General features: G+C 39.9%; 1 protein-coding gene across 1 annotated transcript in view; it reads right to left on the reverse strand.

The window, feature by feature from the left end:
* Nucleotides 1–355: 355 nt before the first annotated feature.
* The window catches only part of LOC148409070 (F-BAR and double SH3 domains protein 2-like), a 43,400-nt gene continuing 31,678 nt past the window's right edge, over nucleotides 356–12,077 (reverse strand). The window contains exons 11-20 of the mRNA XM_088441625.1: nucleotides 10,205–10,321; nucleotides 9,564–9,662; nucleotides 7,655–7,807; nucleotides 7,440–7,574; nucleotides 7,250–7,333; nucleotides 6,995–7,178; nucleotides 5,479–5,708; nucleotides 5,170–5,380; nucleotides 4,615–4,679; nucleotides 356–2,217 (exon numbers count right to left, since the gene is read on the reverse strand). Coding sequence (XP_088297751.1) covers nucleotides 2,134–2,217; nucleotides 4,615–4,679; nucleotides 5,170–5,380; nucleotides 5,479–5,708; nucleotides 6,995–7,178; nucleotides 7,250–7,333; nucleotides 7,440–7,574; nucleotides 7,655–7,807; nucleotides 9,564–9,662; nucleotides 10,205–10,321 — 1,362 coding nt within the window. The 3' untranslated portion in view covers nucleotides 356–2,133. The remainder of the gene's footprint in view (nucleotides 2,218–4,614; nucleotides 4,680–5,169; nucleotides 5,381–5,478; nucleotides 5,709–6,994; nucleotides 7,179–7,249; nucleotides 7,334–7,439; nucleotides 7,575–7,654; nucleotides 7,808–9,563; nucleotides 9,663–10,204; nucleotides 10,322–12,077) is intronic.

Genomic DNA, 12,077 nt, shown 5'->3' on the forward strand with positions numbered 1-12,077 from the left:
ATTATATAGGCCCTTTAAAATGTAAATGAAATATAGAATTCTCAATGTTGATTAATGTATTTGTTTTCGATATAGTATTTATTTTAAATGTTGTATTAATAGTCACATCACCTATTGTTTTGTGCCAAAATAAAATCGCAACACCCTTCATTCATTAAAACGTTAAATAATGCATACATATCCATTGATTTTACAATTCTAACCCTAATTTCATTTTATTTGTATCACAATATATAGGGAGTACTTAGTCAATAAAATACAATGACATATATTATAATGAACTTTGTAAAGAAATATTAAAATATACAATGATGAATGTCAATTCTGCAAATAAATTTAAATCATTGACACACTGTTGAAGCTATTCTTTATTTCACATTTATTTGTACACAATAAATATTGTTAAACATCCACTTATGTGTGTAAATATGACACTGGGCAGTCACTGCAGTGCTAATACGGTGAACACGGCCGAGCCAAACTTGGAAAAAGTAGCGTGTTAGTTTCTCTAAAAGAGGGAAAAGACACTTTCCTTTTTTTCCTTATTTCAATACAAGAGGGTAAACGCAAACTTCAAAAATAAGTTTGAATTCATTTAGATCTCAAGGAGATCAACAAGAAAACAGACACGTGGCTGAGATATTTTTTTTAAACTCACCACGCAAATCGAGTGGAACCAATTGTTTTTTAATTATTCTACACTAAAAAAATGAAATGAAAGAATAAAAACTTCTCCAAGCTCTCTGTAAACTGTTTTAAATGACAACTTTTCTATAAGACACCCTGGCTGTTATTTAAGGCTAAACAACACAATACGAAATAGTATTCCTACCAATATAGCTAGGAAACAAAATAGGAGAAATGTTGACAATCAAAATACTGACGACGAAAAATACATGAAAAAGTGCTTCATTGTGTGACAAACACTATACATTTTAAATCAGGATCGCTCCCTCCAGTCATGAACAAAGGCAACTTTCACACAGAGACCCTGCAAAATTAGTGCCCGCCCTACAGCATACTGTTGACATAGAACTTGGAACAGTCAGATCCAATCCACTGGATCGGTAGCGAATCTGATCCAGCCATTTGGATCAGTATCATATTTTCTTTTAAGAACCTGTCCAATCCAATCCTTAAGGGCGAAATGTCATAGCATAGACAAGCTATCGCCACGATTGCAATTATCTAGGTGTGGTGTTTGTAGATGTCTGTATCAAGAAAATTACATCTGTCTAATTTTACTTAGTGCTGCACTCAAATGGGTATTTTAATAGATTCTGTTGATCATTTGATCAATTGGAATAAGAAAAAAAAAACTTTCAAATTTCCACATCTTAATTCAAGGTTATGATGCATCAATTGATGCAAATTAATAATTGGTTACTAGGTTTGGTCCAGTAACATGTCAGAAAAAAAGACAAAAATGTTGATCCGTTTTCTCACGTAAAAACCAAATGTTTTATTTTAGATAATCAATCTGTTTTCATTGAGGATGACGAAAACAGGCTAACATTAATTGTTGAGAAGCTGAAATTCTGTCCATTTGGACAATTGCAAATGAAAATGGGTATCCAAATGATCAAAAATAATTTCATTTATTTTGACAATGGATTAGAGGTTGATTAATTGTTTTAGAGCGACAAAAAAAAAAATGGATCATGTAGGCCAATCCCCGAGGCTACAGTGTTGGTATCGGACGTGAAAAGTGGTATGGCGCCATCCTTACACAGAACACAGTGAAGTGGGATCCTACCACTTTCTCACTAATAGAATATAGAAAATAGACTCTTGGGATTGCTTGGGATTAGCAATAAACAGAAAGTGTTCCATTCTTTAAAAAAAAAAAAAAAATCTTCCTACTCACATCATTGCCACTTTTCCCTTCTTTAACCGTTTGAGTTGGAGGGGCAGGACCAGCCTCACACCCCTTTTCCTAAACAAATAGGATTTTTTTTCATTACAGATTGAGTCAGGTCATCTGAGATTTTTTGAGGGGGGAGGGAGAGAGAGAGTGCTCAAATCAAAATGGAGTTATGTTGGGTTTGAAGGTATGAAATGCATGTGTGTTTGTTTGTTCTTCCAGCAAAAGCACTGCCCCAAGAGGCGTTCTCTTAAGTCCCATTCCCCCATTCAAACCAGCGTTATCTCCACCTCCTCTCGCTGCTTCACCTGTCCCCGGGGGTGCTGCTTGGGGGGCGGTGGAGCAGCTCTGACCTGGAAAAAAATAGTCCTGTTAGTTTTACAAGTAAGAAACGAGAGGTGCTAAAAATTGTCACGTGAATCCCCATTTATTTCAAGAGATATGTTCCAGAGGTATGTCACTTTCCCACAACGATTTTAGACATCGGACGAGTGGATTGATTCGAACCAAATCAAAATATTCCCATTTAAAATGCAAAAGTACACCATGGAGTATATGACATTTTAACAGGATCCCCCTCATGTATACGCAAATCTAATTCAGTGTTTTTTAGTGCCACGGCAGGAAGAATACACTTTTCTTTTCAATTATTAAAAATATTTAGAACATGAGGCAACATTTTTTGGGGATGCCATCTGGATATAATTTGGTCACAATGCCCCTCTCTATCGAGTACCCCTCAAGCCACTCATCAAGCAATCCATCCATCCATCTGGGGTGACGTCAGAATAAAATATTTCTTGACAAAATCTCACACCAGTAGATATCTAAAGAACTGTGAGCTGGGAGTGTAATATTCACCCATCAGCTGCTAGAAAGACGGAAATAACCCTTCTTTAAACAGGTCTTTAACTTGCTTCAGCCCTTTTCTAGCCCACAACTTGAGTGAGGGAGGGGAAAAAGTGCATTTGACACCATTGGAAGGGAGGGCAAGGCTTTATAAAGTGTTTGAGACGATATGAATGTCAACGTTTCCAAATTTTCATTTGTCATTGTATATGTGATGTGTTTTCACAAAACAAGGCTGAAGTCAGAGATTAGTTTTGAGTTCTTGATGAAAATAGAAATTTCAGACAAAAACAATCTCCTTGAGGTCTCAACGTTCATTTTACAGCAGCCAAAAGTTCAAATTTTAATCTAAGTGTGCAAAATTTAGGCATTAGTAGACAATGCACATTTATAACCAGGGATTTCAAATTGGCGACATTCAAATAGCTGTAACTTAGTCACTTATTTGAGCTAACATATTTCTCAGAGTACAGGTACAAGTCAAGTTTTGTTTCCTCATTTTCAACCCCCATATTGGGGGGTCAACTTATAACTGCGTAACTCAAAACAGACCAATTTTTTCCAAATATGTTTGAATAACATTAATTTGAATGCAAAATAAGTAATATGTCATTTACAAGGCATAAAATGATTATACATACAGTACCTCCATTTCGATATGTGGTGATCCCTTGCTACTTTGCGCTTCGATTTTCGTGCCCTCGGTCTTTCGCTGATTTTGATTTTTTTTTGGGGGGGGGGGCTATACTGTACTGCGATGACACACTGTGACTTTTTTCTTCCATGCCAAACAGACGAGGTAACTATAAATGCACTTGCCAAGGGCCCTCCTCTGACATGGAACTACTGCAGTACACATGTTTACTCAAGTATTAAATGATTAAACCTTATACATTGTACAGTAAGTGAACAGTGAGCCCTTTCCTTTGAAGTCTCGCACAACTGCGGTCATATTAGCAGCGGCCTGGACGTTGAATTAAAGTCAGATCCGTACATGATAACACTAGAGAATTTACACTTGAAATACCATTTTATTAGAAAATAAATCTTGGGAAGGGTTTTTTATTTATTTGATTTTTTAAATTTGAAAAGTGGGGGCGCTACTTCACGGGTTTTCATTTTTTGCGGGGGGATTCCGGTCCCCATTAAGCGCGAAAAACGAGGGATACCTGTAGAATGCATCCGTTTTAGAGCATTTGCACAGAAAATTGCAAAATGCACTTTCATCAAGTGTCACCTAATTGCCCCTTTGTTGTTAACAAGGTTGCGTGGATCATTTTTTGGTGGCCTTTGACATTATTATGAAAAGTAAAAGACAGCTTGACTTGTCTCCCTCAGCCTTAAGACGTGTGCTTGAAGAAACCAGCATGGATGTCGGCAGGTGAGGGGAGAAAAAGCAAAGGGCAACCTTCCACGCACTCATCTCATAACACTTGGGTAAAGAACATCCCAAGTAAGATGATCAGCAAATCATCTCCAAAGACCTCCATTTCAAATAAATTGGACAGGTCCGAAGATGACTACATGAGGAAGAGTAATGAACCAAATGTTTGCTCAAATCTTTGCGCAAATGACGAGCAGGGAGTGGAGGACGTCCGTGAGTTTAATGAGAGGAGATGTTAGACGTGTCAGAGGATTTTTAGAGCTTTTCGACACATAATATTCAGCTGTCAAAAAATAAAGCATTGAAATGTCAAATGATTTTTTTGTTGCAACATTAGTTTCAGCATTTGCGTCTCCGCGTACATTACCTTGTACTATTATATAATTTCAAAGGGAATTACGTGTAGAAATAGAATATTCATTTTTGGAGACATGAGCCTAATGTTGTGAAAATGCATCACATATTCATCATATATGAAATCGTACAGACAGTGAAAAAGACACCAATTGTGACTCACAGGTCGGATGGTGCCAGATCCGCTCTCTGGGTATTGGGGAGGTTGCGGGGAGCCTTGCGCAGGACCTAGTGACACAAATTAACATTTATCAGATTTGATTCTGAGAGCATTCCACTTTGGTAAGGTCTCCACATGGCGGCAAATGTCACTGGTTTGCCCTATTTGCTCTATGTATCTGAGCTTTAAAAAAAAAAAAAAAAATCAAAAACGATTATCTCAAAAACTCGGGCCAAAGTGGAGATTTGCCATATCCTCTGTCCCCACGTTTGCATGTAGCAAACACAAGCAGGAGATTTACATCATCACTCAACTACATTTTCACCCAAAGACAGCAGTGGTTAAGAGGTGGAAGTTCTTTCTGATTGGACAGAATTTGGCGACACTACTGTGGCCTAGCGACTTCGCATTCTTGTAAATGAAAAAAAGCACACTATGCGAATTTGTGTAGCAGAATTTTTTTTTTCAATAAGGGGATAAAAGTTTTTTTTTTACACGGGGGGGTTAAACAGTGTGTAGACAAGGCTTTTAATGACTTTACTATACGATGAGACATACTGTGAAAGGGGCTCTTGTGCGGTGTGGCGGGAGGGGCTCGGTGGTGCCCGTTGTGGTAGGCGGGTGGCCGTCCAATGGGCAAGGCGGTGGCGCTGCAGGGGCTGGACTGGGGTGACGTTGTAGGCGTATGCAGGGGGCTGCTGTGGAGCGGCCCCGAAACAAAGGGGCTGTGAGGGGAGCGCTCACAGTGAGCTGGTGTGCCGACGGAGGACTGAAACAAGAAGGGGAAAAGAAAAAAAAAATCTTAACTGCTCTGATGCCTTAAGCGGCTGCTGTATTACTTAATCAAACCAGACAGCAAAATTCTACCCGAGTGGCGCCACCATCGCTCTGCCCGTCGTCGTTTTCGCTTGCTCCGTCGGCCAGGTCCTCTACCAGGACGGCGGGGAATACGCCGACCACGCCGTTGAACTCCCCCTCCCAGAAGCCATCATCCTCGTGGGTCTCCCGGCTCAGGATGCGAATGATGGCGCCCTCGGGGAACGAGAGCTCGTCGTCTGTCTGGCCAGCGTAATCGTACAGTGCCTTGGCAAATGACACTGGAAGGGAAAAAAAATGATAAACGGTTAGCTGTGCTTTTCTGTTCCAAGCTTAATAACTACCACTGAAATAACCATAATGTGTTTGAAGAGATACCTTACATACTTAGCCATTTAATTGGTAAAAAAGTTATTATGTTGTTGATAATTCATTTGATAGTGTCATTATTTTTTATGTACAAATGAAACTTTAAAGAAAAAAAATTACCATTTTCGGTGTTGACTGAAAAGAACATCACATGTGCTTAGGTAACAACCAATCAGGGCTCATCTTGCAAATGTCACATGATCAAACCCCGAAAACGGGTGAACCTGAGCCTTGAACATAGTGGGTGTTAATTTGGTAGAAGGTCTCGTTTTCTATGTTTGGGAATTTGGTAGATTGCCTTGCGCATTTCTGGGCATTGTAGAATAGAAATAGAAAATAATTACTAACATAAAAACATTTTATGATCTCAATTTATTAATGTATACATTTAAAAGACATGTGTGTGTACCAACTTGACAAAATTCAAATAAATTAAATGACATTTTTTAGGGATCTTCATTAGGTTGCCCTTGGCTCTCAGTCTAACATATGGTTTCTCGGTGTGCTCAGTGTTTTGTTCACAACAGCTGTGATACCCTCCGAATTTGGCATCTTAAACCTGACAAGGTCTACTTGCGGACTCTTTTCAGGTGAAATTGGGTGTCCTTCCATTCACTACCTTATCTAGAATTTCTGAGCGAGTCAAGTGCAACATATTTACAGGGATAGGGAGGGGCCGCTCTGATTGCATGATGGAAGCCGGCTGCTTTGATGCGCACCGCCTACCATCTATCTGCGCCAAGCTGCGCTTGACTACTAAATTGCCAAATGTTGGTCTGGCCCCAACCCCATCCAGGTTTTGCCAATCCACAGACCTGCGCCTGATCACAATTATAAGGCTCATTATGTCACTTTCAGTTGACAGCAAGTGGAAAAATGTGCTTTTAAAGGTATTAATAGTATATTTAAAAATATTTAGTTATCCAATAATTATGCATGAAATCTTTTAACTGCTATAATGGCTACATCAGTATTATATGACCAACTTTGTTGACCACTGTTTACAATTTCTAAAATCAAATAGAACATAAGGTTGGTGGTGCAGGCATCTATGATTTGGGGGTTTTGAAGTTTTTTCAGCAATATTATGCTAATACAGACAATGCTGAAAATTTGGCTAGGAATAAGAGTGATATGAAATGTCCATATCATTTCACGTTTATCTGCAGTTATAGAAGGGTCTTTCAGTACGCCTTACCACTGGAGTCTCCGTTGACAGAGCCGGTGGGAAGCTCACTTTCGGGTTCAGTGGAGTTGCTGGAGGAGTGGGAGCGAGCATCCAGCGCAGCCAGGGACTGCAGCATGGTCAGCAGGCTGTTGGAGGATGGAAGCTGCAGATACTTCTCTGGGACATAACCAACCAGGCCGCTACGGTTTCGGGCCTAGAGAGATAAAAAATACCATAAAAGATGACAAAATAGAACTTTGAGCTAGAATAACAAACAAACCATACCTTCACCCAGTCCTCCATGTCACCGTCGTCGATGACTTCCAAGATTTCCTGCTCCTCGATGGTCAGTTCATCTGGTTGAGATGCCTGAAGACAACAATCATCAGATAAACGGGATGAACTTTTTCAGACTCCAATTCTCTGTCATCGTAGTTGTGCTTGGCTAATCCCAAATTGAGATGATGGGTCCCACCTTGTAAGAGTAGAGCACTTTGCAAGTGAGGGGGTAGTTTTTCAATGTGCTGGAAGGACTGGAACTGCTGTCATCCAACACTTCGCAGCTGTCCTCAGTCTCCTCCTCATCCTCACGCTCCAAGTCGGCCGTTCCCTTACGGAATGAGACAAATACATTGAGCGGCTGCCGTAATAAGAGTGAGGTGTTAAAGTGAAATGGAGGTCAGGTCTTACGGAGAGTGAATGATCGTGGGCACTGAGGTTGTTCCAGCGCTCGTTCTCCAGCTCCTCCATCACCTGGTTCATAGCACTCTTCAGCCACATTTCCACCCCAACGCCGGCCTCCTTCAACAGGTCCAGACGGGCCTCGGCCTTCGCCTTTACAGTCTAGTGGAGCAGCACAAATCCAATAATCCACAAAATGTCAGCAAGTCTCACCAAATTTCAGATCAATGCATTTTGGTTCAGCGTAGAAGAGAAAGGATAACCAATGGTTATCATATCTCTTCTTTGCCTTTTTTTATGGTTATTAACCATTAAAAAAAACAACAAAAAAAACACAGGTAAGACTGACTTAAAACCTCCGTGTTCCCTGCATAAATGCAAGCCGGCAATTTCCAATTTTACTTTTATTCTAATTAGATAACTTAAGATAGGGAAGCCTTACTTTGCCAACAATGCCTTAAATAGCCTGAACCAAACTATTTTTAATTCCATCATTTCCTATGAGAATTTTTTGTTGAAATTAGAAGACAACAACGTTGTGTGTTTCCAATTGAGCTCAATAAAATGTGGTGTAAAATTAATTTTAATATACTAATATATCATAAAAGATTGTTATCCATCCTTATCAATATTTACTGATGTAATTTTCCATAATCAGCCCATCTGTTTTCTACTTACCACTTGCCCACATTAATGTCCCAAAATTTATATGGCAAAACATGCACAAAAAAAAAAAAAAAAAAAGATTTAGTTACAAAAAAAAAGATTACTTTCCACTTTAATTGTAATATATTTAATGACAAATGTTTTGGAATAACCAGTTCAGGGTGTCCCCCCCGCCTACTGCCCGAAGCCAGCTGAGATAGGCGCCAGCAAGCCTGCGACCCCTGTGGGGATAAGCGGCAATAGAAAATGGATGGATGGATGTTTTGGAATAGATTGTAGACTAAATGCAATTGTGATACACCATTCTTAGATTGAATGCAGATATACACACTTTACATAAAAAACTTGAATATGATCTTAAAATATGACTGTGGTCAACTAAATCTTTAAATTGTGCATACTACAAAAATACATACAAAACCAAAGCTCGAAATAAGTGGTTTTGCATTGCCGTTTGCACCATAACCTTTGGCCTTTGCATAGAACAGGGGTGTCCAAACTCAGTCCTTACTCCAAAACACCTAATTCAAACGATACAGATCGTTGTCAGGCTTTTGCTGAAATAGCAGAGAAGCGAATTATTTGAATCAAATGGACGCACAAAAGTAATACATGGATGTTAATGCAATAGCCTAGCAGGCTTTTATTTTGAAGTTTTTACTCAGACTGGCGGTTATGTTCCAATTACTGTAGCTTGATTCATCTTCCAGACTCCTTCGTTATTTAGATTTATTTACTATTATTGCCATCACATTACATTACTACAAAAATGAATGCACCACATTAAAGAATCATATTCAATCACTAAATTAGGATGCAAAGAAACCACTCATCAAATACGTTGACACTGCACGACACGGCTCAAGGCGAGACGTACGATGCTTTCAAATGCAGTTAGGCATTACAAACTCAGATGAAAAAAAAGGCCCATGATATATTAAACAACAACAACAACAACAATAATAATAATAATAATAATAATTCATATAACGGTATTACTGTTTAATAAAAACTGTTGCTACGCCTTACAAGATTACAACGTTGCTTCTCAAATTAAGCCAATGAGTTGCAAAACTTCTCTGCAAAATAAGAAATAAATTAAAAAAGTAATTTAAAGGCCTTGATATAATTTGGGTTCAACCAAAAATGAATAAGATCTATGTTTGTCTCTGTAGTTGTGATTTTGCCCTTTAACCAGAAGGTGGTGCTTTAGTGTTAAATTGACACTGAAGGACACTGGTAAAGGAATTACCTCTGCCCTACGCAGACTCTGCCTCGCCACCTCGATCTTGGCCTCCAGCTCGCCGATGTTCTGCTCAGAGCTCTCCTGAGCCCCATAATCCTCCAAGACCTGTACAAAAACAAAAAAAACAAAGTATGACAATAATAGTTAAAAACAGCAATCACTCCATCGTGTGTGCTCATAAGAGTGTGACTCATTTCCTGGGTTAATGTTTGACACTAGCTTTCCGGGAAAAAAAAACCCAGATGAGGTCAGCAATCACTTGGCTCTGACCTTTAGAGTGACGCCAGTACCAGAAAGTCCCACCATGCTCCTCCCACCTGTATATTTTCATCATTTGCCCTTTATGTGTTATCAGTGAGCTCAATTGTTGGACTATTTTAAGCGCTCTTTAATAGTTAACTTGACCTGTATGACACTGTAGGAAAAGTAGAAACCAACTCTGCCTCAGTCAAAAGGTTTTGTCCTTGGCCGTGTTGTGTATGACGTTGTCCTGTACTACAACAAACTTATGAAAGAATGTGTGAATATGTTGGTACGTGCTCTGCTCTTGACTGGCTGCCAGTCGCCTCCAGACCTACAGTGAATCCATAGACAGATAAATTGGACTTGTTCTATACTTTATGAACCATATTGTGTTTGTGTATCACCTGTTGTGTGTGGATGATACTCTTGTACTCTCGAGCCACCCGACTGGCCCACTTGCGGGCCTCCTTATCCAGGCTGTGCTCCTCAGCTGTGCCACTCTCTTTGAGGAGATGTGTCACCTTGAAGATAAAGATGTCTGTCTGAGTATACATATATAATGAATATGACAAAAAATGAGAAAAACATTAACTTCCCCGAAACGGCTGTCCCCAAGTTATTTCGGTACAAGATCCATTCTTCTTTTTTTCCTCAGACTTTCATGACTTGCTTGTCGAGTTTGTTTTCCCGTTTCATTTCCAATAATAAATCCTTTTGTATTGACATGGACGCCAATGCTGAAAGTCGTGTCGGTTCAATTTCCGTTTTGCTCTTCTTCAGCCATTGTAGGTTTAAAAAAAAAAAAAAAAAAAAAAAGCGTCTGTGGGTCCGCTTCAATGTACGCTAACGCTAACGCTAGGTGGTTAAGCAACATGTTTTTTTCTTTAACTACTTCCACTGTTAAACATGGTGGACCAATATAGCACCACCTTCCTGCAGTGAGCGTCCACTTATGTCACGTTGTAAATGAGGTTTCCCGAAGGTGTTTTTTTGAGTCGATGGGCAGCAGTCTAACAAAAACCACTGCACTACATGTAATTGTCTGTAATTCTGTTGCTTGTTAATAACATGTAACTCATTACCTGGGAAAGCTTCACTGTCAACAAGGAACTATTTTAATCTGTAATAATCATAATTTTTACAGATCCACGACAACCAGTATTAAGTACGAGTAAACAGGATCAAGTCTCGATTTTAAAAAGTTGAGACTGTTTTGTCAGGGTGACCAACGTGTATTGGAAAGACACACACACACACACACACACAAAACAAAACAAAAACCAACAACAGATGAGGAGCGGTGACAAAGAAGAAGCGTTCTGACGTGGAGCAACAACTCTGCACATTCCTTCCAAGAACATGACGTCAGCGTGATGGAAATAGCGGGTTACTAATTGACGTGCCAAACAGCTGTTGGCGAGCATTTAAACACGATGGGAGCATCCCGATCATAAACATTATTAGGTTTGTCAATATTTAAAGCGACAGAACACAAAACCTGCATCAGGATAAGTGTGTGTGTGTGTGTAAGGTCAGTGCAGTCTGATGAGGCCCTCTCACAATGGCTCCTTTTCACACATGAGCTGGTCAGAGGGGCTGGCCCACCACCTCCCCCTCCCTCCTGCTTGCACCTCTTTTTTCTTTTACTAGATCCCTCCGTCTGGCCAAAGCAGCGCAGCCAGGGGAGGGAAGGGGTGGGCGGGTTTTTTGTGTCCACCGTTCATGTTTTCTTTAGGAACAGGCGGCCGCTTGTTGGGACGTCCAAGGAAAACACAGCCGCCGTTTGCAGTGCGGACAAATTGTGCAGTGTTTGCCGAGGGCAGAGAGCCACCGGGAGGATGTACATGCGGGAATGGGTGACATAAATTAATATACATTACAACAAAACATGCAGGCTGCATTAAGCGGGCAAGTCCTCAAGCTAATTTTCAACCTTCTGAGGTATAATCAGAAAAAAAAAAAAGACTTGAAAAGATAATGTGTTCTACAGTCATTTTAACCTCATATCTTTAGTTTTACTGTGACGATAAAAAAAACAAGACCTTGTTCCTTGGTCTCTGTTATATTGTTTTATCACTTTGCAACTTCACACCTGTAATGGGAATATGGACTGGAGGAAAAGCTGCTCCATTTGTTCCACAGTTCTGCTATAGGCCTGTCATGCTTTTATGCTGGGATGACGACAGCAGTTGGTGTCATCCGAAAAATGACTTATTTTTGTTCACATCCGTCTGCGCACCAAACCACATCACCGACACTAAAAGCGGGGCGCCTGCA

The sequence above is a fragment of the Hippichthys cyanospilos genome, chromosome 18 (assembly GCF_059441005.1).
Source record: "Hippichthys cyanospilos isolate Australia breed blue-spotted pipefish chromosome 18, RoL_Hcya_1.0, whole genome shotgun sequence".
Classification (NCBI taxonomy): domain Eukaryota; kingdom Metazoa; phylum Chordata; class Actinopteri; order Syngnathiformes; family Syngnathidae; genus Hippichthys; species Hippichthys cyanospilos.